This window comes from Amphiprion ocellaris, chromosome 20 (assembly GCF_022539595.1).
Source record: "Amphiprion ocellaris isolate individual 3 ecotype Okinawa chromosome 20, ASM2253959v1, whole genome shotgun sequence".
Lineage (NCBI taxonomy): Eukaryota > Metazoa > Chordata > Actinopteri > Pomacentridae > Amphiprion > Amphiprion ocellaris.
Window position 1 is genome coordinate 19275752 of NC_072785.1, and position 26246 is coordinate 19301997.

Consider the following 26246-nt stretch of genomic DNA (forward strand, 5'->3'; position numbering starts at 1 on the left):
ACATTATTCCAACACTAAATCAAAAAGCCCTTATCGAACATACTCGCTTTCAGGAGCAGTGACACTTAAAAAGCCAGTGGAGGGCTGGTGGCTTTCTATCATCTCTCTTAATGAGGCTCTCTCAAAAACTGTATCAAATATTCGAGTATTAAGTGTTAATCACACTTAACTACACTACCTCTCCCAGTCTCCTGGTCACCATGAAGAGCAGTCTGTAGAGCAGCCTCCATGCTGCTGTGGCCTGTCGTTGTGTCCTCCGGGCCAGAGAGCAGCCCTTCCTACGGAGCCTTCCTCCCCTGGATGTCGGCATGGCGGCTCCACAAACTCTTTGCGGTTATATCCTGAGAATCCGGCTTGACTGTCTATTAGGAGATTTATACCTTCTTGTTCCGTCCGCCTCTAATTTTCATCTGATGATCAGTCAATCCCCTCTTAAACTTTCCTCACCCTCCTCCTCCTCTCTTGCAGTCTCTCTCTAATTTGCTGCTGCCTGTCTCTCCGTGAGGCCCTAGACAGAAGCCTCAGCCTTGGGTAGACCTCTGCCGTTGGGGTGGAGCAGGCTTTGATGGGGATCGAGCCATTGATCCTGCATCCTGCCGTTCTGTCAGCGTAGGTGGAGAAGAAGCGCTTGCTGCCGGCTTGCTTTGCATTTCAGAGAGTAGTGGACTGTCTGACCACTTGTGTAAATAGAGGTGGAATTCTTCCTCTGGCAACTATTTCTATCCTTCGCTTTGCATCAGCGCTGCTCTTCCGCTGTCTCTACATCCACAACTTGCCATTCATCCTACTTCGCCATTCCTCCTTCCTCTTCCCCTGCGTCTTTCTTTTCCTCCTCTTCGGCTCCAGGTGACCTCTCTGGTGCGATTTCCAGAGAGCTGAATGGAGAGGCCGGGGGCTGTATCAGTGTCCAGTCTCTCAATAGCAGCAGTACAATGTAGACTGTTCTGGCTTGTTACCTCCACACACAGTGGAATGGCTGACTCAAAAATGGGAGGCTCTGAACCGGTGGGGGGTAACAGGGCAGGAATGTTAACTATGGCCTCGCACAGACATAAAACGTGACATGTATCGCTCAATGCACAGGGTTCTTTCACGTGGAATAAATAAAAAGACGAAGGATCGTTCCATAGGAATGGAATCGGTTTTAGACTATATTATAAGCACTTGTAAGGGTGCACTCCTCATAAGAGTAGCCAATTAATAGAAGGGATTAGGATTAGGAAGGTAAGTTACTTTCTTGTCTGTTATCCTTTAAGGAAATAATGCAGTGTGTCAAGGAGTGTACTGAGGTTCCTTCTTATATTCCTCTACTTCCCTTCCTCAACTTAGGGAGATGATAATCTGGACTTTTTAAAGATGTTTTTGTGGCATTTTAGGGTGTTATAAGAAGCATGGGAGAGTGTAGACAAGAAACAAAGGGCAGAGGAGAATGGGAGGGACATAAGAGAATCTGAGATGGAACCTGGACTTCTCTTTTTAGTGTTTTTGAAGACAGAAGTGAAGCATCTTCTAGAAGAAGTCCAGCTGTGTTCTACTGTGAGAAAAGTTCTCGTGAACCAAAGCTGTTGTGATTCTTGGTCGGCTCCTTAACCTCTGGCCACCATGACTCCCCTCAGTCCAGACTTTTCAGTAAGGTTTCAGTCTCTGTCAAACAAATTAGACTGTAGTTCAAAGGCAGGGCAAGCATCTGAGGTATCAAGAGCATTTTCTACATTGATAGAACGTTGTGATAGGGCAACAACGCAGCTCAAGATGGGACAATGTGGTGTAATTGAACCAAAAAATAAATAAATTCAAGCCCCAGAGCTACCATCCCCTGGTGAAACTTCTATCACTCCACCATGGAAAAAGGGATGCCGACATCTTCAAAACTCTTCTTACCCCATAGGCGTCTTTTTAAGTCCCTCTCTTCTTTTTCAAATCAGTCTTTTGGATAATGTTTTTTTAAAAGGAAGTGTCTGAAGTGGGATGTGAGACGCAGCAGGGTTTTAGGTCCACTTCTCGCCACATACACAATCATTTTCAATTTACTAAGCTTGCAAAGCACGCTGCTTATTATTATGAAGTTTCATTTGAGTCATATTCCAGTTCAATGTTTTTTCCCCTAAGTTTTGAGCATAAACATTTGCAAAAAACAAGAGGGAGAAAACACACTCTGCTGAGCTCTGTCAGACTGGGAGGTTGCAAAATAAACACTAAACACCATCTCCATCTCCCTTTTAATGATCCAATGGAGTCATTATGTACAGAGCTCCGTCTGCCTCACAGATGAAACGTTGCTCAAATCAAAGGAGAAGTCTTGCGCTTCACCAGTGGAGAAGCCCTATCTGAGCAGAAATAAACAAACACATGTAGGGAAGGGAGAGGATACAGAAGAGGGGATGAAATACAGGCGTGCCCCTGGGGTTGGCTTTACCCATCCCTCACACCAAACAGCCTTGTCATGACACTGTGAGGGGGAGAGAGAGTGAGAGCGGCAGCCCGGTGGCCGGTAGGCAGGCCGATGATTCATTTGCCATGTTAGTGGGCTATAGTGCCACGATGCCATCTTCTTTTCAAAGCTCAATAAAAGAAGACGTGCACCCATAAATCAAACAGAGCAGAGGGGAGGAGAGAGGAAGATGAGAGGGAAGGCTGGGCCCGTCGCGCTCCACTCAAGCACATTTACGCCTTTTATTATTCATCCTAAACAAATATTATTCCACCAAGTCTCTGAGGACTTTGGGAGAGGAGTGTGTTTTAATAATGAAGCCAGCTTCAGATTAAAGCACCCATTCTACTGAGTCCCCTAGGCTATTCAGATCCACTCCACTGCATGACTGCCAGTACAAAGGCAAAGTAATGCTAGCACTATACGCTATTCTTCCTCCAAGATGCCTAAAACCAAATAAAAGGTTAAGTGGAAATGCTTGTTGCTGACGTTAAACATAGCTTGATGACAAACAAGTTGGCCCAGTAACTAATGGCGAACCTTGCGCTGCCCAGATTCCTCTTCCTGACCTGGAAAACGCTCTATCTGGGTGAATCAGAAGCAAAGGATGCAACCTGACCCATCCATGCTGTACAACTGCCAATAACGACATGATACTAACAGATAATGGGGCCACTGGGATCACAAGGTGACCGCTGGGGAGTAACTACACGTCCATAAAGACAGTTAATTCTAACAGCTGAGATAACATCACAGAAAGACGGAGCAAAAAGAGACCCTGTGATCTGCTCCAGTCTGCTGTCACTATAAACCTTACAGTCTGGACCAAAGGGCGAACCAGCCGCTGAACCATGCCATTAGAGAGGCTGAAAATGGAGAAAATAATTCATATACACAAGAATATGAATCCTCTGCTTGGAAAACTAGTCAAAACTTCAAGTTTAACTGAAGACTTACAGTATCGTTTCTCAGTTAAAGCAACCCATAAGCGAGCAGCCCATCAGCCCATAGTTACCGGCTGTTTGTCCCCTTTGGCGTCTCTCTGGCAGGACAGGCAGTCAGTCATATCTTGGACCAGGCAGGCCAGCTTTTCTTTCAGGAGCCGTCCCAGACTGAGAAGCGCAGAGCCAAAGAAGACGTCCTTCTCCTCGGCTTCGCAGCCGGATGGCCAGAACCAGCACATGGCTAGAAGGGAGCACAGGGCCTGAGCAGGCGACTGGTCCTGCATGAAGAGCTCCACTAAGGTGGTGAGGTAGAGGCACGGCCGGGGATCTTCATCCTTCACGGTTGGAGCCACAATTGGTATGGCTACTACCATGCCTCCACCGGCCACCTCTGGTGTTGTCATTCCAGCCAGATCTGGGTCATGGTGGATCCCCGTTGGTTCCTCCGTCGCTCCGTCTTCTTTTAAAGTTTTTATCTCCAACCCCGCCTTTCCAACTTGTTTACAGTGGAGTGGACTGACAAGAGCAGGCTAGCATTAAGTGTGCTGACAGCAGTAAGCCCAGATTATTGGCCTGCTCATGGCCAGATGGTGGCTGATGGGCTTAGTCATAACATACACACATACACACTTCCCCAATTTACCCCCCTACAACTCCCACCCAACACACACACACCACTTGGGTAAAGGAGGTTCTCTAAAGTTTAGGGAGGGGATAGCTCCAAGGAAGACGGGATTGTTTTTGAAGAAGATACAACCTAATATCCGCAGGCACGCACCCAATCTTTTTGAAGTCCATGACACATGAGAAGAGGGAAGAAACTTATTCTTGTTCTCTTCACACATTTTTTATAAGTGTTAAAACACCTCAGACTCCTCTTGTCCATTGAGAGGTAAAAAGGGAAGATTGAGACCAGGACAAAAGAGGAAAGAAGAATAGCACCAATATTGCATTCTCCGTAATGTACAGAAGCCTACTTCTTAGTCAGAGGCAAATCATAATAACATCAAGGCTTGAATCAAGTGAATCAAACCAAATCTCAGTGCAGTGACAGCCAGACAGCGCATGGCTCCAGTCATAGCTCCCTTCATAAGTCCATTTAAATGCTCTTACTCAAATGTCTGGTCTGGACTAAATGCAAAGAGGCTTAATATGTCTGTCCGCTGTTTAACCTTTGGTTTAATGCAAGACATGACTGTGTACTACACAATGTGTGAAACACACCACTGCTATTAGTAGAACAGGAGAATAATAGGGCATTTAATGTAAACCAATATTAAAGTAACAGCGCGGGAGCTTAGCAGAAAACTAACAGTTTGTTCATACACGCAACGGGAGTGTTGTTTCATTCGACTCAACAGCTTTAGAAAAAAAATGTTAGTACTGATAAATTTAGAAACATTTTTTTATCCATTAATTGAATAATTTCTTAGTTTGTGAAACAAGGTCCTAGGTTCAAGTCATTATTATTGCAGATTGAGAAAACAGGCATATATTCCCCATATGAGAAGCTGGAAACAATTAAACTTTGCCATTTTTGCTTCAGAAAAAAAATCTAAACAATTAATAAAAATCTAATAAAATCAATTAACCATCTATTTTTTTCAGATAGTACTTTGATTCTTGTTTTTATTTTTTAAGAGTATTTTTTTAATCTATTTTTATTATTTGCACTGCTGCTAATTGTCATGATCTTCCAGACAAATTTCGTTGTACTTCTGTACAATGACAATAAAGTCTCTTTAATCTTTAAAGAAACACTTTTTAAAATTATTTCAGTGACAGAAGCCTTTAATAAATCCTCATAGGATCATGGGATCTGTGTACAAGGATACATGCGTGACTTCCCCACAGTGGACTGGTGCCATGTCAAACTGGCCTCATCACATGGCTTCTCTTGTCCTTCCATCTGGCTGTTGGGATCACCTGGCATACTACAGATGCTCTCATGTATGCGTGAGAATGTGCGAGCCACCAAATCCTCATGAAGCCTCCACTAGTTCCTAAACTAGTGCAGATTAGTGCGGCATACAGCTCTTCTAATTTTACCTATATACATCCTGCAACGCTTACACCAGCGCAATGCATGTCAAATCAATTCAATTTGAGGTGCCTCGTGGGAGTTATCCGGGACCAGTTCAGTTGACTCCTGCAATCGATTCGCTGAGCTCATAATGATACCACAGTGTTATGTTAAACCAATTGCCATGCCGCTCTATAGCCAAATGTTTTATTAAGTAACTCTCAGAAACAGGAATCACAATCCTGACGGTAAAAGAGGCTGTAAAGTGCATCTATTAAGAACTTCAGCTGACACACATTCAGATCTCTCTCTCGTGTAATAAGCACAAATTGGAATGCAAAAGACCTATTAATCAAAGGTAGCCAGTCTACTGAGGCGGCCGATTAAAAGGCGCGACAAGAGGCTTGAAATTAGTCCTTCCCTTCCATCCATCTCTATTGACTTTCATGCGCACGCACATGTGAACCTATATGCTGATACATGGCTGATTTTCTACCCGGTGACTGGATTTCTTTCTCCCCGCCCCAGAGAACAAACCGATGGCGGCGCGGTGATTAAATCCCTCTCTGCGTGGCTGCAAAAATCTGATTTACCAGCACCAATATCTCACCCTGTGTTTTACTTATTTATTTATTTCCCCTCCTTCACAGTGGCTGACTCTCCCTGATGGAAAAGAAGAGAAGCGAGCTTTTCGTTTTTTTCCCCTCCTTTTGTGTCTCACATGTGCAGTGACACAAGTGACACAGACACACATTCATAAACCTCCCACTCACACTCACAGACACACACACACACACACACACACACACACACACACACACACACACACACACACACACACACTTATCTTCCATTCCTTTCCCAGGAAAACACAAACGACAGGGAGCTGAGCAGCAGCAGCAGTGGTGCAGTGCAGATCCCAGCGCAGTGGGACTGACTCATGTCGCCGGGCAAACAAAAAGAGAGACGAATAAAGACAGAATGGAGAGAGGAGGAGAGGGCTAGTTGACCTTTCTAATCCACCTCCTGGCTGACCTCGGGTCAAACGCCGCACGGCATCTTCTGACACAGGCGATTAGAATAAAGCCACGGCAATTAACAATGCTTTCTGGACATTTGGCCTGGATTTACTATCAATGAATCCCTGATGAAATGAGCACGACACTAATGCCTGTTCGCTTTTCATTTAGCCCATGTTACATAATGAGCAAGATTGCCAAACACGCTTTCACAATTGCAAGAACAACTGCTGTACACGGCTTTGAAGGACGTGAAATAGTAGCCGGTGAAGGTGAATATGCACACACACACACACACACACACACACACACACACACACACACACACGCACACACACACACACACACACACACACATCTGCTCTCAGGCTTCCAGTCATGTCTGCATCATTAACACATGGCTTTTTGCAGTGACCACACACGCTCATTACTGCACTCAATAAACAGCGGCATACAGATTTTTCCCATATTACATTACCACATCGCTGAGGCGTAATTCCCAGCGGGGCGGGCTCACGCTCAATTTAATGACTTCAATAAAGTTGGTTTACATATCAAAAACCTGACCGGATATGCAGCAAGCGGCAGGACAGAAATAGGAGCAGCAATCTGCCATAATTCATAAAGAACAACTATCTGGCATATTTATAGAAGACATGTTCCTCTAAAGTGGTTTGAAAGGAAGAGTTGTTCTAACTGCAGTGCACCTCGACCAAAGCCAGGACTCTGAAGGCAAAAACAAACAGAAATATGCCACCGAATCCTACCTGTCTAAATTATTTTCACTAAAAAGCACTGTAGCTTTAACCCTCTACACCCCTAAACCCGAAAGCATGCAACAAATCAACTAAACCTAAGCTTAAATTTGGTATATTTAGTCAAAATCACCTTATTCTATGTGCCTCATCTGAAAATTTGTTAAAAATAAACCCTTTTGTGCAAACTAGATTACGTAAAAAACTAAAATTCTGCGCTCCTCTGCACAACTGTGAAGTCATTAGTGACTCAACTGAAAGCAACAGTTATTTGATATAAATTCTGGGAGTTTTCAGCTGAACTGGGCTGAATTGCAGGCTGTTTACAAAGAGCATATGGGAAACAAGTATAGAAACAATTAAAAATGTAAGAAGTAAAACATCTATATTATGTAGAATTCTTTTTCAGCACTGGTAACACCCAGGAGGCACTTGGAACAATGTACAAGTTGATTACAGTTTTTTCAACATCTTTCATATAAATTATCGAAGAAATTCAACCTGTATTTTTTTCTTTTTTTTTTTTTTTTTTTTACAATACGTGGCCTTTTAACGTGCTATAATGCACAGAAGATATTTCTGATTTCCTTCTAGCCATGGTTGTGCTGTTTTCATAAAAGTGCAGGACTTTATATTGCAGTGAAAAATGAGCCCACAGTGAGTAAAAATGTGACAGGAGCAAAAAACGCCCAGAAACTGGTGGGGTTTAGGGTGTTAACATGACGGTAGATGTGGTTAAGTGAAGGCGAGAATGACAAGAGGTTTTTCTTCTTCTCTGTGTGTGTGTGTGTGTGTGTGTGTGTGTGTGTGTGTGTGTGTGTGTGTGTGTGTGTGTGTGTGTGTGTGTGTGTGTGTGTGTGTGTAGGAGGCGGTGGGAGTGAGACACAGCCTCTTCTCTCAGTCTGCATCCTGTCTGCATGACAGTAATAAGCTGTGTTTATACCGGTGGCTATTATGGAGTATCCTAATTATGGTAATGCTGAGGATTGGTGCCAGTCTGGTTTGTGACAGCCCTGCAGCTGCCAGTGTGAGTGGGCACAAATACACAACAACATGCACGCTTTGATTCACAGACACATACGTGCACCTGGATGGAAAGAGATGTACAGTGCTTGGATGTCTACGAGTCAATAGAAACACTGTCTGTGTAGCAGTCCAGCCCCTCCTACCTTGCTGTGCTGAACAGGCCTGTGTGCGCAGTGGGAGTGACCATCCTCCAGTCCTACGCACAGATCCTCGCCACAGTCAGCTGCAGTGCACACATCTGGAGAAAGAGAGAGAGAGAGTCACTGTGTGTCTATTTGTATGTGACATTGTCTAGTGCTTATACCACCAATTACTACATGTGCCCTGTACTTGTTTTTGTAAAAGCACACCCTTCTACTGACCACAGAACAATGCTCCATAGTTATAGTCTAAAAGCATCACGGGTGCCTGCCAGTCGCACAGAACTTCAATATGTCTCCAAACTAAAAATGGCAAGGGCACTCAGTCATCCTAAAAAAAGAAAAATAGAATGCACTTGGCAATCCTAATTAAAGACTCTGTTATCTCTTTTCTTGTTAGACTGGAAAAAACTATAAAACTATTTGGCAGATAAAGTTTAACTGCTGGCTTCATTAAAAATTCCTCCAAACAAAATGTATATTTGCAAACAAAACATTACAGGACGATACTATCAGATAAAGTGAGTGTTTTGAAACCACTTTCTAGACCGTCTACTTCTCATTATAGTCAAGGTCCCCAGGAATAACTCTCTAGCAGTTGGCACATGAAAACACCTTATTTGTGATTGTAGCCTGGGAGGCAGGCCAATGTGACGACGGGAAACAAAAGAAAACCACAGGGCCTCCTGTGGCACTGAACTTCTCATTTTTAAGCCAGCAATCATTGTCAAGAAATGTCTGATAGCTAGAGAAGAGTTTCTAAAGATATCTAGTCATCTGCTTTCACTTCTCATCTTAGAGGTTTGCATTAGGCTGAATGAACATCAAATGACAGACATCTTCCTTCTAGGAATGCCATCACGAGGTGCTTTTGTAATTCCTGTCAGACAAGTGTTAATTCCCCCAGTGTCGGCATTTATCTCCCTGCCTCCTCATCAGCCTGCCTGGCATCATGCGCCCTCTAGAGACGGAGGAGAAAACTGCAGGCGCTTTGATCACACCTATTGCAGTAATGACGCCTTCAAGTCATTCATCCCCTTGTGTTCAATTAAGGCAGTAGTGGAGGAGGCGTTGATGAATTACTATCATTAAGATGACACTTAGCACTTTCTCTGAAAAGTGAGTTGTTTGATTTGACTGTTTCATGCAATAATAAAGAAACAACATGCTCTACACAATTCTTCTTCTACACATGGAGGACGATGTTCTAGTTGTTCATACCGTAAAAATTGTACCATTCTGTCTTCAAGTACATCATTCAGTTAAGAACAATTTCAGTTCAATGTGACTTCTAAAGAAGAAAAACACCCGATAACCTTATAGAAAATATAAGCTGTTTGAAAATGTTTTGTTGTTTGCTGCTTTTTAACTTTCTGAACCCCAAGTAGTTTCAGGCAGGTTTTTTTTTTTTGCTTGTCACCTCTATGAACAACAAAACCAGGGCTAGAAGTAGAGAGAACTCCAAAAAATTCTTTGTGCAGCACAATACTATTAAAACACTATAAATCATAACAAAACAAAAGTTGAATTTCTTTGATATTTTATGTATTTTACAAAAAAATAACAATGTAATGAACATGTACAACATTTTTCCAAGTTCCAAGTTTTACTAACACTGGAAAAAAGGTGATGCTACACACTATTAGTATTGTACTACTTATATTTCAGTTTGTTTCCATCTCCAATCTGCAGTTCAGCCGAAAAGTCCCCGAATATTTCTGACGCTTCACAGCTGAGTCACTGCTGGCTCAACAGCTGCAATGAGGAGGGTTGAATTTTTTGTTTATTTATAGTCTTTAGTTAGTGCAAATAGTTCAAATTTGGAGAATTTTAAAATGAATAATGAATAAATGAATAAAGCGATTTTGATGTAATATTCCAGTTTTTAGCTTAGGTTTGGTTAGGACAGAGCCCACATGGTTAGTTCACTGACTGTCTTTATATTTTTACTGTTTCTGGCTCTGTAAATGGTGCCATTTTTGGAAAATTTTAAACGATAACATAACTTTTAAACCTGTTGGCGGTCTCTGGGGTGTAGTGGATTAATACCTAGACAGCTTTATCAACAGACGATCTCAACACATGTTTTATTTATTTGACTTGGCTGTGTTGTCACGACAAGACGGTCTATAATCTCATCTATTATGAGACAAAACCACTAAAAAACAGCATTAAATTCCCGGTGACACCACAGATGATATTTCTTTGGTTGAATCTCTCTTACCTTCACAGCAAACACTGACCAACAAAGTATTTCTCTGCTCGCTGGGTATCAGCTGTGTTTGTCCGGCGACATGGATGACCTTACTGTTATGTTCTGACACCTCGCATCCACTGTGAGTTTAAACCGAGCTGACAGGATACTATACATTCACAGCGATAATGAGCCCTCTGCGGTCAAAAGCCCCTCCTGGCCTTTCCTCTGCTCCAGAATACAACAGAGCTGTGAAACTTCATCTGGAGCTTCTGCTGCTGCTTTCTTTTTTTACACTTTTTCTCTGAGACTACAGACTTTGCATCTTGCAAAGGAAGTGGAGATCTTATCTGAAACAGAAGTTTGGTGGTTGTCTTGTGGCTGAGGTGAAAAGACTATCTACACTCTCTGAAGCTAGTACGAATGTGAGCACCTGAACATGAGCAGCAACTTTAAGTTTGCCGAAGTATCACAATCCTACATCAGACCCACAGATATACTTAGAAAATTTGGTAGAAAACAAGAAGATGCAACAATATAAAACACAACAAAACTGAGGACAGAACCTGAGTAGATAAACTGTGGTTCAGTAATGAGCAGAAACAGCTTGCTGAGAGGGGAAACTGTGAACAGGCTCCTTCATATTTACAAAGAAGTGAGACAGTGCAACATCAGGGGGCGTGCCAGGTTGTCACACACAGCAGCTAAAAGTTCTTTCTCTTTGTTTATCTCTTTGACCATCTGTCACACTTGGGGGAAGCTAAAGTGAGTCAATAACAACTTCACTTTCAATTTTACTGTTAAATGTCTCCATTAAGTAAAATCTATATCCTCCTAATACAAAAGCATTCCCACTAATGACTGCATCTACATGTTTGGTGTTGGGATGAGTGTGTCTTAAATGTGCACATGTGGATTAAAGCACCTGAGGAAGACTTGGCTCGGTGGTGTTTGCTGCATGGTGTTTTGCAGGGAGCGGCCGGATGGTCTGAGGCCCCAGGTGGAGGCAGGTGGCCGGCCCGTCTCAGGCTCAGGTGCAGGTTTTGTTCAGCGAACAGTGTTTGGATCAACGCCAGGTCCAGACCAGACACACACCGGCCGTTCAGCACCAGGATCTCATCGCCTGGACGCAGACCTGTGAACGCAAGGAAGCATGGTTCAGAAAAGAGGAAGAAAAGCCACACACATTGCACATGTGATGATGATTGTTTGTGTCATTCTTAAGTAAGTCTGCACCTTCATTGAAGGCCAGTCCATCAGGAAGCACTTCGCTGACAAAAATCCTGCTGTTCTTCAAGCTGTCTATGTGTCCTGTTACTGCAAAACCTGAAAAGAAGAGTTTAATAGATGGATTACATAAAGGATGACGAAGGAAAACTGCAGCCACAATCCGTCCACATGTGTCCAACTCACCAAAGTCTCCGGTGCTGCTCGGCCTGCTCATGTGCATTGCAAACACATTAGCTGGGACCACTTCCAGCTGATCGTTGACCTACGGGGTGATATCAAACAAATCGATACACATTAAAAGAGCAGACAATGAAGAGCACTGTGTACCTAAGTGCAATTGTGCATGCTTTTCTCTTCTCACCACGTCACGGAGGAGCTCGCCAGGTGCCATGTATCGAACCTCCACGTCCTGTCCCGCTCGCCTGTGCAGTCGGAGGCAGTGCAGGCTCGGGTCCAGCCGTTTCACCTGTTTACACAAGAGCCCCCTAATGTTCAGCGGCCTGTATGCACAAGCTCATTCGACATATTTCATGCACCGATGCTCGGGCCGACAGCTGCTGCACGGCCGAAGTGTGAATTATTCACCGACTTTACGCTTGGTGATGAGGAATTCGCAGTAAACAAAAATGCTTCGCCCAAGGGATTGCATATATGTTGGGTGTGCATGTCCATCTATCTGCTGTCATTCTTAGGGGACTGAGAGAAGTCAGAAACCGGATGAATAGGTGTCATTTTAATCCCTTGGGAACATAATACAACCGGATCTGCAGCTACGGATGCTTGGGAGAATAATATTTGACCATTAACAAGCTCACACTTGATGGAGCTGAGAATTTTTATACCCGCATTTCACTGTATTCACGGTTGACTGAATATCCTCATTCTCACCATGAACATAAAATTCCACTCGACAACTAAATCCAAATGAACCGACTGCTTCTGTTTTGCTTTTCTCGCTCCAACTGTCAAGAATATTGTTCTCTCATTTGCAGTGACATGTCATCATTTCTGTGAAATCCAACCTTGCAGGCTGCACAGAGAAGGTCAGCGGCTGTCTGGTCCCTTCTGACGGGAACTTGGACTGTCAGGCCGTCTGGCATGTAGATGCACGTCAGCACGTCGGAGGCAGCGCTGATGCCGTCCCAAACACCGCCCTCGGGGGGCGACATGGAGTAGATACTGGACAACACATCCAGCCTCTGTAGAGGAGGAAAACAGGGGGATAAGAAGGGAGGAGATACAAGGAAGTGGATGAGCACCATCAGATGGAAGAGAGAGAAAACGGGGAAAGAAGGAGGTAAACAGGAGAGGAAGAGCGTGAGAGAGAGAGAGGTAGACTTTGAGTAACGGCACACAAATCAATACAGTTCCATTAGTCTAAATGCTTGGCTGTGGATCAAGCAGCGGAGCAAAGATGTCATACAATTAGCCTTTCAGAAATTCATTTGACAACATAGACGGCAGTTGCTCCATATAATAGTCATCATAATGACCATGTACACAAGAGGATTGGCAAAGGTCAACTGGCAGGTCTAGACGTCCAGATGATATCGCTTCTCGAGGACTTGCTTTTTTTTTTTCTAAAAGCCACAAAAGCAATTTTGGCTTAAGTGATGAATCGGGACAATTTCTTTCAAACTCAGTCAAACTTTCAGGAGGTAATTATGTGTTGCACTATTTGTGGCATTAACAGTGAGGTTGGAGTGTGGTATTAAGGTGGGGGGGCCCAGCGCTCGGCCTCACAGGCAGCCATTAGGGGGTTTTGGTTGCGACTCGCTGTCTCTGGAGGGAAAAGCGCCACTGCTGCGATGTGGTGCTGTGGGAGACACCACAGTGCAGCCTGAGACCACAATTATCACGGCCCTAGATCACGAGGAAACGCTCGATCACACCAAAATGTATTAAAACACATGGGCTGAAGACGCCAGTGAATCAGCACTTCTGACAAAGACGATACGAAGTCTCGGTTAAACTGAGACGCGGGACCGACTGGGATAATTGCCTTAGTGAATAGGTCGGGGGGATACAGTGATGTTTCAAATGCATTATGGGATCATAAAATGGAAAGTGGTGTGTGTGTCTGAGGATTTCTGTTTGATGTGTGTGAGCCTCTCTGTCTATTTCAGAAGCTGGCTGCTCGCTGTTGATGAATCACCTCAAAAGGAAAAAGACCATCTTCCCTGCCAGACAAAAGGCCTAAAGGGACAAACTAAAGGCTCTGATTCAGAGCATCACTTAGCTCCTCACACATGAGCAGTGTTCTCAGCGTAGCTATTATAAACACAAACATTTGCCTCATTTTCCATCTGAATATCCCCTTGACAAGTCTACGTCAGGAGTTTGTGCCAAAATAAAAGCACCAGTGTTCTTACCAAAACCTGCCAGAGCAAAAGAACACAAGGTACCACTTCAACACCCACCTTCTGCCTGCACCTTTAGGGATGTGAGGTCATGCTTGCAAAGTGAGGATGGAAAAAAAAAAAAAAAGAAACAACAAGCCATCATGGCAAATGGTTGCATAACTGCCTGTTTGTGTCCCAGCAACATCGGTGTGACCGGAAAAATAAGATGTGGTTTGTCTGCACTGACCGTACCAGGGGCTGACTAACACTGTACACTCATTCACGGTCAGGAGAGGGTTGTAACGGACCAACGGTTGCCTGGTCAACGTTCCAAGAGCCACTGCCAAGAGTACAGTCGAGGCACGTGCTGGACTTTCAACAAGTGCTCTGTGTGGTGAGTATGCGCATGCTATTTATGTTTGCGCTCGGCCAAATAATTCAACACTTCAGTCTTTCCTCTCCAATGTGGAAATTATTTCCAAGCGAGCAATCCTCCACCCTGGAGCTTCTAAACATGGAACATGGAGTAACGGACGGTTAGTGTCCGCAGCGCAAAAACACCCTTTCTGTTCCACTTGGCAACACAAATATTACTGTACTGCCACGAATAGATAGGTGGATCATGATGAAGTAGTGGAGGACATTTGCCTGTTTTACATCTATTTAAAGAGTATTATTCTTTACTTCCCTAAAGCTCCACCCAGGGTTCCTCTTTCCACCATTATGACATACTGTTCTTCGCATTCGCACACACACAAGATGACAACCCAGACTGGCCAGCTCCTCTGACAGTAACTTGGCCAGAACTTTAGAATTAAAGCAGTACATGTGTATTCACAGGTAGCGGAGTGTGGTGAGAGGCGGTGGCACAGAAACAGGGACCACAAAGTCATGGGTGAGAGATGATAGGATGTTGGTCATGAGCCAGTGAAATAAAAAAATAATGGAAAAGGAAAGCACTTGTCTCGAGTATTTCATTCTCTCTGGGGACTGCCAGAGGAGAGGAGTATGAAAAGGAAGAGAACTAAAGCTTAGTCTTAACCCTTTACCATATTTCCATAACCCCTGTTCTGGAATTTACAAAACAAAAACAGGCACATAACACATCGGAGCTCAATGTAAATACGCAAATTGCTCGAATTGAGTGTGAAAATGAATGTGTTGTGTGAGGGAAATCACTGTCTAAGTAACATAAGTAAAGGCTGTCATTGTTTCTGGCAGTCAAAACACATCGAATCCAGTGCCGACAGAACAAGTGGGTGGATGGAGGATTTGAAGAGCAAACCACGCTAGTCAATATGAGCTTTAACCTTTTGTGGAGGCCAAGGCTGCTGCAGCACTGACAAGTCCATCTCATATATGCTTCTTTCTCCTTAGTCGAGCTACAGCAAGACAAGGTCAGCACATCCTCTGCCTGCTGAAAAAGCTGGTTGATTGAAAACTGTGTAGGAAGGACAGTAACTGCACACACTAACTCACAGGCACTACGCAAAACAGCACAGGAGCTACAACAAAGTTTGGACAAACACTCACACGCAAACCTACCCTTCACTTGACTTCGCTGACAAGGATTAGCAGAAGATGACTGCTTATTAGAGTAATTCAAGGGATTTGAGACCCAAGTAGCACAACAGGCGCAAAGTCATCAAGAGAGAACTGAGGAGCTGTATGCGTCGACAAAAATCAATGCAGCTGTGCTAACCTCTCTCTTTTCTTACTTCCCACCCTGAGGAGTTTTAATCCCCTCTGAATCAAAATGGACCCCCGTGACGAGCCGTTTTCCACATTCACGTCCAAATCGAGGAGATTTAAACACCAGGGGGGAGTCATCACATCTACAGTAACATTAAAGCGGCAACCCGATGAAGGCTATTATTGTTTCGCCAGACCACTTCCTGTTCTGAGTCGCTTTCCAGGCCCTTAATGAGGGCAGTTTTAACACTCGCCACATTGACCACAGACTCACACTGTGAATCACTGCATCCTGTGAACCAGCCATCTTCATAACTCTCATCCCGCTCTGTCTAAAAGTGTCCTTTATGCTCATCTCTCGGGGCCACATTTCATCAGGAAGCAGGGTCAGTTTTAGCCTGCTGTATCAGGGTGGGCTTGTAGGAAAACTGGGCCGGATTGTAGCTCAGAGGTTAAAGACGCTGGTTAAGAATCAGATGGCTACAGGCTGTAAGGAAGATGCTGGCATTCCTTCAGTCGTGCAGTGGGACCTTGTGTGCTTTTACGTACTTTGCATGCTCTAAGGGACCTTGTGTGCAGGCTGCTCGTCCAATCAGAAGTCAGAAACAGCACTGGTATTTTCTTTTGCTATTTCAAACTTCCTAATTTATAATTGGGTGGACAAGATATATGTATGAGTGCCCTGATCTAACCTCTGCCCATAGCTACCATCAGTCAAGAGAGCAGTATTTTGGCCCTCTGCGGTCATCGGAAACAAGCTGAACAGACTTATTAGTGCCATATGAATTCAATATTGCTCTAATATTAGCAAACACTTCTCTACATATGCAGTTGTGTTTCTGCCTGCTTCACATTCACTGTTCTTTCAACTGTGGTCTACATGGTCTAAATGCTACATTATGCTCCCCAGCTAGACACTACACTTTGCCTGTCTGTTATCTGGCACTGGATAGGTAGTGTTCAGTGGCTTATAAGAGCTTTTTGCTGCTATAAATAGCTGCCTGCTCTGGCTGAAACCAACACTGTGAGAAAAACGAGGGTCCAACACGATCAAATTGTGGCCTACAAAACCAAACAATAAACTAAAAGATGCTACAAAGAGCTGGAGAGTGAGCTTGAACTGCAAAAAGGGATTACAATGATTGGTGGGTTTGCCACTAAAAGCAATCCTTGTCACATGGAAACCTGCATTTAAACTAGCATTAATATAAAATATTGATCATAGCAGTTAAAGATTACACGTTTTCCACCTCAGCAGGAGCTGATTCTTGTCAATAAGCGGGTTTCAGCTCAAATCATACCCCTTTGGATTGCAGTGTAATTACCTGTAAGCAATTTCCTGCTGTACAGATGTTAAAGTGAGAAATAAAAAAGCCTGATCAAAAAGCCACAAGGTGAAGAAGTCTGAGGATAGCGATGGATGCTGCCGTTCCAACGTCTGGTCGTTCAGACGGCCAGAATTCACACTCACTAATCATTTAATGCTTTTCCATACACAGAAACCACTCAACACCCTGCATTAACTCAATTATGGCATGAATTGGACCCCTGTTCACGCCGAGTTTTTACAAGGTTCTACATGGTTAAATGCTCCCGTTAGTTATGCATTCTATTTATCTTGCAGACACCTGCAGATCAACATGAAAGGAATCCCTGCTTTGATCCTGGACATGTAATACACTCAGGCAGACACACACGCTTTCTGATGTCCTCACATACACACCTCAAGTGTAAAAATATCTTTACACAGTCCACTATCAAAGCCATGAAAGGCAGCAGAGGTCAAAGCAACAGTGGACTTGCTTCTGCCACGGCTACTTCACGCTGGAACCGATAATTGTTCACATAAAAACGGTGCCACAAGGATGGCTGTGACAGATGGCAGAGGAATTTTTAAGAGATATATCAAAGATCCGCAAGCCGGAACGGGCAAAGTTGCGGAGTTCTCTGACTCACCTCAGTACTCCTGGGAGGCAGGGCGTACGTTTGACCTCCAGCGTCGCTCTCAAAGATCTGAAATCAAGAGACAGACAGTCAGAAGTGCAGACAGAGGGGCACCACGCTGATTGACTCATAAGCGGCTAAGCGCCTCGCCACTTCAGCGACACAATATTAGACACACGCGGTGATGTTTTGTAGTTAATTAAAAAGTACACGTGGCGAGTGCAGAGCTTTGATGGTGCGTCCAAACGGGGTGTGCAGCCTTGGAGGGTGCAGTGGTGGAAATATGCTTTGTGGGTGTGTGTGAGTGGACAGTGTGGTTTCTGTGTAGGATGGAGATGAAAGAGAGGAACTGTCGGACAGCAGATGAAAAAGGGACAAGCACTCCCTCACTACATAAACCTCAGTGTTGAAATCGCTCGTTTCTTCCTCCATTCTAGCCTCCTCATCCTATTTCTCCCTTGTTCCTTGGAATTGTGAGGCATCTGGCTGAGCCTTCTGCTGGAGGTGACTCTGCAGCACATTTCAACAGCTCTATATTACAGCGATGACACAGAGCTATCAGTTATACCAAAGCGTGACTCCAGCCATCATTCCAACAGGCTGCGGTTATCAGGTTATGTTCTGACGGGCATGCAAGGTGGCATCTTGTTCTCAGAAGGTGTCTGACACACTCAAAGATCATTGTATTATAAAATGATACGAGCTCATGCTGGATTTTCTGCAGCTCGTCCTCACAGCATGCACATTACTGTTTAAAATCAGAAGTGACTTAGAGAGGCTACGGCTTTTTCCAAGGATCAAAATCTTCCAAAACAATCCCAAGAAAGCTTCTTTACAATCAGAAAAAAAAACTTTCAAGCTCCTGTTATGGTAATAAGAAAACCTCGTCTGACTTCTGATCAGCAGACTATCTCCCTCACCGGCGTGAGTACATTTATAAAGTGGCTGTAAACAGTGCTGCTTGGCCGTAAACAGACTAATTTTAGAAAGCTTTACCGACTCTCCCACAAATCCTCGGACCTTTCTGGCCTACTTCCCACAGCCGACTACCGGCCAGCTCCTTACTGTATACATAGCTCTGCTAAGACGGATGAGAGATGAGGAAACAAGAGGGAAGGAGGTGGTGTGTGCGGAGCGGGAGCATGACTTTGGGGCAAGGTTGCGGAGTACAGCGTCGCAGTGGTAAAAGGGATTTAGGCTTAGTCAACACAGATGAGTCAGTATGGAAACTGTGGGAGAAGAACCGCCGTGTAGCACTCTGATGTTTATGCTCTGAGAAATGGGGGGTTTGAGAGAAAGAGAGAGGAAGCGGCTGGAGGGGGAAAAACTGGAAGACAAATGTAAGAGAAACTGGGGGGAAGTGCAAGATAAAACGCTAGGTTTAAGAGATTAAACAAGCAGGGGAAAAGAAGACTTTAAAAGATAGTGTGTTTGAGTTGGGCAAAAGGGAGGAAATGTAAGAAATCCTAAAGAATGCACAATGTCACAACCTGACAAGGTAACAACAGTTTAAGTAAATGAAGGAGAGTTTGGCTCCTTAGACGGCCTCGCTGTCCAAATCCTGCTGAAGCCGAGACGTGTCTCTCGTCAGCGTCTCATGAGAGAAATTCTCTATTGAACGGCCGAGGAGCTGATGATGTCATTTTAAACGGCTGAATTTCCCACAGAGAATAGCAGAAAAGCGAAACTAGCACTCCAATGATCTCTCAATCTTGGAGGGAAAAAAAGAAAAGCACCACACAAACAGCAGATGTCCAGGAAAACCCAGCATTCTGAAAATCCCTTGAAGCACTCACCAGCCATTAAGTGTTCCTTATTAGCTTCTACGTAAAAGACAAAAACACCACAAAACACTAAAAAAAAAAAGGAGCTTGTAATAGAAAAGGAACCTGGGGAGAAAAAAAAGTATAAAGGAAGGCTGTTTAATATTTAGCGTCTTTACACCAACCATCTGCTGAAGTCTGCGGGGCTGAGGAAAGAGTGGAGAATGCCATCTACCACATATGGCTTTTAATAATTCATGTGTGTGTTGCAGCGCCACCTCGGCCTTCTGCACTGCGAAACTGTGACTGGGCCTCATTAGGCTGGCTGGCTGGAGTTCCCCAGAAAAATAATAACACATGGACATACCTGGGCGCTGACAGACGTGTACAAATGCACCAACATAAACATCACAGAGCAGGTGGTGGCATAGATGAGCTCGATAAGAGCAGGCGAAAACAGGACAGGGAACATTTTGTAAGCGGTCAGGTCTCACCTACTGAGGGATTAGCGCTTAGCTGTGCAAGCTCAGAAACAATAATGACTTCACAGCATAAAGAAAAATGAAGGTTTACTCCTCTCCCTTTATAGAGTCTCAGCTAATAAACAGAAGATCCATAAAAGAGCTGCGTAAATGAGTGTTTCTTGTCGCAGTTCCTAAAATAGACCACAAAGAGTTGAGTAATCTCCTTCATGGTACAGGGAGGTGGATTTCTGTATCAATAAATAACCAGCCTGCATGAGTCTAATTACTAACCTGAGAGGATTTTTACTTCCCCGCTTCTACACCTGGGTGAGGAATGCTCCCCTGTGTTTATGTTGATGGGAGGTTTGCACTCAAACTTACAGGAAAGCAGGAGGGATGCGAGCTTATGTGCTTTTAATTAATAAAAACTCCTCTGGGGGTAAAACGTGCTCAAGGCGCTGCGTGTCTGTAAAAACCTCTTGTTTTCTTTCATGTCAAAAAAAATGCACACACGAGTAAGCAACAAGGCGACGCGTTTTCAGGTTGTTTCATTAATGAGTATGCACGCATCGGGACGGGTTTTCCAGCAGTGCGTCCCCGAGAGAACATGTGCTGACATACAAGCATGTACAGTGTATGTCAACACTCTGCATGCTACGTGGACGTGTGCGAACACACACGCATGAGGTGGGTGATCCTGCATTAAGGATCTGCTAATCCAGACCCCCCAAAGGGTTTCATTACTCATTGGATTCAGTGAAGATTATTTAGCGTCACTTCAAGTCCTAAGTGCTGCTGTCAGGCTTTAAACACACACAGGAAAAGTAAAGATACCGACCAAGTTCATTATGCAAAAAGGCTGCATAATGAACTTTGTCATCTTATTACCATTCCAGAGTTATTTAAGTGATTGCTCATGGGCTTGCTACTAGTCACATACTAAATTCAGTTTCATCCAAGTATAAAGTGACACAGAACGCAGTAATCTTGAACCTACATAAGCAAATCTAACGTACAGTTTACCTAAAGACCCCCTCTGGTGTTTTGAACTAGTGAATATCATTACATGGTGATTTTCATATGTTGGAGGAAAGATTATGATGAAATAAGCAGTCAACACCATGACTGAGCATATCCACACTGAAGCTGCAGTATACCGTTTCTGTGTAACTGTCAAATGTCGGAAATGGAAAATGGAAATTAAGGCTGGTTTCCATTAACTGGAGCAAATAAACCAGGCAGTGTAGTGTTATCAGAAGCTGGCAGTATAGGCGATATTACATAAAGATGTAATACAAGGTGTAGAAGAAGCCTGAATTAAAACTATTCATTTGCCATCTGCTTAAAAACCTTGAAGAGGAAAAAGAAACGAACAAAAACTTCGGCCATCTACAAGAGAAAAATGGAGAATGGTCTTCAGAAATAGGTTTCTTTTAAGCAAGTTGTAAATATTCTTTCATGCCACCCAGAGAAACACAGACAACAAAAAAAGAGGAACCAGACATCAGTCATGTGAGTTAAATAATCGCCACAACTTCTTCAAAAGAGGTGTTTCCATCACCTCTTATGCGTGTTAACTTTTTTCCGACAAAGTCAAAAACCACCACAAGCAAACGCTAAAAATTTGTTTTTTGGTCCAAATTAGTCAGGAGGTTTTCTCAGATTTGGCCATTTCCACTGACCGTTTCTAACACAATGTTTGAAAATATGAGCAAAAATACGTTAAGCAAACACTGTTAATGGCACAGAAAAACAGATTTATACTTCTGAATTTGCTCAGCAGGACATTCTGTATCTTTACTTTTCTTTCAAATAATTTTCCTTGTTGAACGTGCATAGTTGAATTACTCGAATATTGCAACTTGCTATTATTTAGCACATAGCAGTTTTACAGTGTTTGAGCAGAGCCGTAGATGAGCTGGTGTGCTCGAGCTGCCGTACATAAGTTGGGTGACTGTAGAAAGAGGCAAGGACTACACAGATCCATGCAATAGCCTAATCATGGCATGCAGTAGAACCACTGTGAATTTCTAATTGTATTACCCATTGTTCACTGTTATTGTTATATATAAAAATACACCTTTAAACTGAATTTCAATCCAATTGTGTGTTACATCTAAGCCATTTTTATATTATTTTCATTGATAAATCTTCTGTATATGTAACTTTGATAGACATAGTTGTGGTTTTAGAGGTTAAATCCATGACTAGAGAAGGTCTTTAAGGCAAAATGAAACACCAATAACATATTAGTTTGATGTAGTCCAATTTCCTTTTCATATATATGCTTAGTGATTTTTCAGTACTTGATATTCCTGCAGATTGTGTTCTACTTAAAGATAACCAATACTCAGATCTGTGTGACTGTCTCTGTGTGTTCAGTAATACCTGTGATGCAGAGGGTCTCTTGTCGCGGCCTCTCTTAGTGAGGTTGTCGAGGCCTTTAAGGGAGGAGAACAGGCCTCTCTTGTGCTGTCTGTAAGTCAGCGACAACGACCGCCTCCTGACCGTGGCCTCGTCTCTGGAACAGATCTGAACAGATACACAGTATCAGGACTGCAATCACTTAACTGAACAAAAAACTCCATCTAATCAAAGCATCTTAATTAGGTTCATTTTCCTCCAGTAAAGGGAACGTTTGCAGGATCAAATGATTAAAAGGTTTTCAAGGTTACTGTTAGACATCAAGGAAATCAAAGCTGAAATGTCACACACAAAAAGGGTCGCTACAAGCATCTAAAAAGGATGCAGCGCTGATTGTTAGATTCTTTACTCAGCATCAGCTCATTAGTCATTCATGCCTGTCTGCAAGGACCGTCCCGGGCTTCCTTACCAGTGCATGGAAGGAGGAGACTGAGAAAATCCCCAGGCGTCCCAGGGTGGTTTTGGTTGGGCGGCTGGCGATAGCTAGAAGGCTCTTTGGGTTGGGCAGCTCTCCGCCCTGCAGACTGGCAAGATAGCAGCGCATCCGGAAGAGATCCATGTTGAATCTCTCCAGGTTCTGCTCCCACTGCTGGATCTGAGGGAAAAAGGAATAATATTACTTTTTCAGCCTGGTTCTGAACGTGAATTGGGTTTTTGGGTGGTGACCGAGCGAGGAGAGTTGGGGGGGATACGATGGAGGGAGTTAGGAGAGGGGGTGGTGGTGGGAAGGCAGAATCAAAGAGGGAGATCCAGGGTCAGTCGAGTGCTTTCCTTCAAGCTGAAATTGCTTGCAGATGTTGGTGGAGGGTGAGGACATAACTTTGGTGGAGGTTTGATAGTGAGGGATGACTGCATATCAAACAGGGGAGTGTGTGTGCAGGGAATCTAAATGCCCATTTTTATGCAAGCCTTGAGAGGCTGGTGATGTTACACAAACCACCCGTTAAACCTCCACACACACACACACACACACACATTCACAGAGTTTACAGTTGCCTTCCCCCTATCCCTGTTTGCACTATGTAAGCTATAAGAAAGTGCTTATTTTGTTGGCTGGAGACTGGGTTTAATGAGAACACTCAGTTAAACAGCCCTCCATAACAACTGGCTTTAATAGGTCTCGTCTGTGCTGTGAGTTCATTTACAATAACACACCCTATGGTGTTGTCCCATTAGCTCCCACTCACATTGACGGCATTCTTTCAGATTAGGAACAAACTGAGAAAGAGCCGCAGGGTTTGGTTTTATGAACCTGACTTTTCAAACATCTTAAACAAAGAACTTGCACAGAGACTATTACGGGACCAGAACTCTGCTCAGAGATAAAACTATGGATGTAATTGTGCAGGTGGCCTCAGTTAACAAGCCTTGAGTCAATGACATTCAGACATTCTTTTTCTAGATTTAGATCATTGGGACATCAGCAAGGAATTCACAGACTTTGGTTAAAAATGACCTTGCATTTGGGAAGCCACTTATCTGTGCTCCTGTAAAAAGCGAAACGCAATCAGCGGAGTGACGAATTAAATAGCTGATATTTTGTTGGATACGGTTACTTTGGAAAAACATTGATGCCTGCAAAGCATAAATGCTTTTGCCAGTTTTTCCCTTTGTACAATATTTATTCATGAGCTCTATGTTACCACCAGTTTATATTTTTTTAAACTCCTGTACACTTACTTATATGGACTTTGACAGTAGACATTAGATACGTAGACGGTTGCAATGCCCCTCATATTGAACAGTGGGTAGACATAGCACAAGATTTCTGGAGAATTTAGAACTTTACACTGTGTTTGGATACTTTTGTTGCAGGTACCAACAAATCAAACAACCTCCAAAGTCTAGCAACGACTGCTTCAATTACATCGCTTCTACTGATCATTTTTAAAGGTGTGGATGACAGAAATCTCTTTCCATGGCTTCTTGTCATAGCAAGTATTTGTTCTGAGCTCCATTTCTTTTCCAGGCATACATCCAATTGGTGTACTCGGAGTATGGACAGTCCGTACAGTCACAAATTATGGGTGAACATGCAGAAGGAACCCTTGTGGATACAGAGATACAAAATGCATGAACTTGCATTAAAAAACAAACTATGAAACTTTTTGATAGAATCAATGACAAATTTTCCTTCACACAAATGGAAACTTCAATTTCATGTCACTTCTATTCACTCAGAGATTTCACTGCTTCAACCTTACTTAGTCTAGAAGCAAATTTTAGAGATAAAGCTGTATAACAGTCATCACTGAGTCACTTTGCTAACTACATGACTCTTCACCACTTGTGTCACTGCTCCTCTGTGTTGTAGCCTTTAGCTTCATCCTGTAATTGTCACCTATGACCACCAGTCAACAGAAATTACACAGTTTCACTTACTTTACTGTACACTAATTAGCAGCATGTACTAAAGAGGGATTATATGCGGCTATACTCTCTAAAAGTGACATTAAACATGACAAAACAATTTTTTCAACCAAGAGGTGGACACAGCGGTCACATATAACATTCGCATAATTTACCGCAGAGACGTGGATGATTTCAGCATGTTTTCATTGCATGTTAGGGAAGCTGACAAAGCCACACGGCTGCTATGTCTGGTCTAACTCTTGGTGTTACATGAACTTAAGGACCTTGTTCATAAATCCTCTGATGTAAGAAGGCAAAGCAAAGTTTTTTTATCCTGCTATTCTTGGGTCATTATATAAAAATACAGTGTTCAAGAGGAACTGTGATTTAATTCCACTGAGCAGTTTGAAGATGACTTTACATGGGGAAGGAGGTATTACTGACTGAATCAGATAAGCTCCTTCCTCAAAAGCAAAGACAATTTTAGGAGAGTTGCCACTTTGGAAAAAATTAATGTCTAAGTATAACTATCACACAAGATCCTGGCATGCTTCTGATTTAAACGCCATCTGGATCTGTTTGTCAACACTCACATATCTGTGTCTTCATTCGAGGATGTCTTAAAATAGTCCTGTGCATAAAATTCGATTTGATGATTCACGCTACGGTGCATCACTGATGAAGAGAATTTTTTGATTAGGGTCTATTGCTTCGTGCGTCAAGCTGGCTGGAATCAGTGCAGCGAAACAATCGACCAGTGTCAGTGAAAAGCACGACATGTTCGGGCCCATCTGGCCTGCATGCACAACTTATTGACATCCATTTCAGAGCTTTCTTTTAACAGAGTCTCATCTTTTATTTCCCTCTTTAACATCTGCCCCCTGCTCGCTGTAAAAGCCCTAATGCATAATAAGTCTTTCAATGCAACTTGATCGCATTGTGTGTGTGTGTGTGTGTGTGTGTGTGTGTGTGTGTGTGTGTGTGTGTGTGTGTGTGTGTGAGCATGTGTGAGCATGTGTGAGTGAAAGGGGGCAAAGGCAGACTTCAAACAGGGTTTGCTGGCACTGATTTCAGTCCACATGGGTGGGGGTAGGAGGGGACATCAAAGTGGTGCCCCGTTGGTGCTAGACAGCCCCACCGAAACCTTAAATCTATCATCAGCCTCAAGGCGCCTGTATCAGAGTCCTGTCCCATACCCCTCTGACCCTATCATTGACTCCAACCCTGCCTGTCTCTTTGTCTTCTCTGAGGTGGCACACCGGTTAATTGGAAACAGACACAAGCATCACAAGCATGCGGCCAGTATAGGAGCCAAGCAGTGACATCTCCGCTTCCATCTTTCTTGTTCTTCATAATAACATAGGTATATTTTCACTTAGGGCGCCCTAACTAAAGGCCAAAAACGAGCCTGAAATTCCCCATAACTGACAGCTACACCAGCACATTAACAGTCAGTGTGCAGCTGATGAAACTTTGTGGTCCCTTGTAGCTACAGAGACGTAA

General features: G+C 43.5%; 1 protein-coding gene across 5 annotated transcripts in view; it reads right to left on the reverse strand.

Moving 5' to 3' along the window:
• tiam2a (TIAM Rac1 associated GEF 2a) overlaps positions 1-26246 on the reverse strand; it is a 109144-nt gene that overhangs the window by 19994 nt on the left and 62904 nt on the right. For all 5 annotated transcript variants that reach the window (XM_055006153.1, XM_023271908.3, XM_035948882.2 and 2 more), the window contains 9 exons: positions 22801-22986; positions 22356-22499; positions 17753-17809; positions 12785-12961; positions 12124-12228; positions 11946-12024; positions 11769-11858; positions 11458-11667; positions 8342-8436 (listed from right to left, as the gene is read on the reverse strand). In XM_055006153.1, coding sequence (XP_054862128.1) covers positions 8342-8436; positions 11458-11667; positions 11769-11858; positions 11946-12024; positions 12124-12228; positions 12785-12961; positions 17753-17809; positions 22356-22499; positions 22801-22986 — 1143 coding nt within the window. The remainder of the gene's footprint in view (positions 1-8341; positions 8437-11457; positions 11668-11768; positions 11859-11945; positions 12025-12123; positions 12229-12784; positions 12962-17752; positions 17810-22355; positions 22500-22800; positions 22987-26246) is intronic.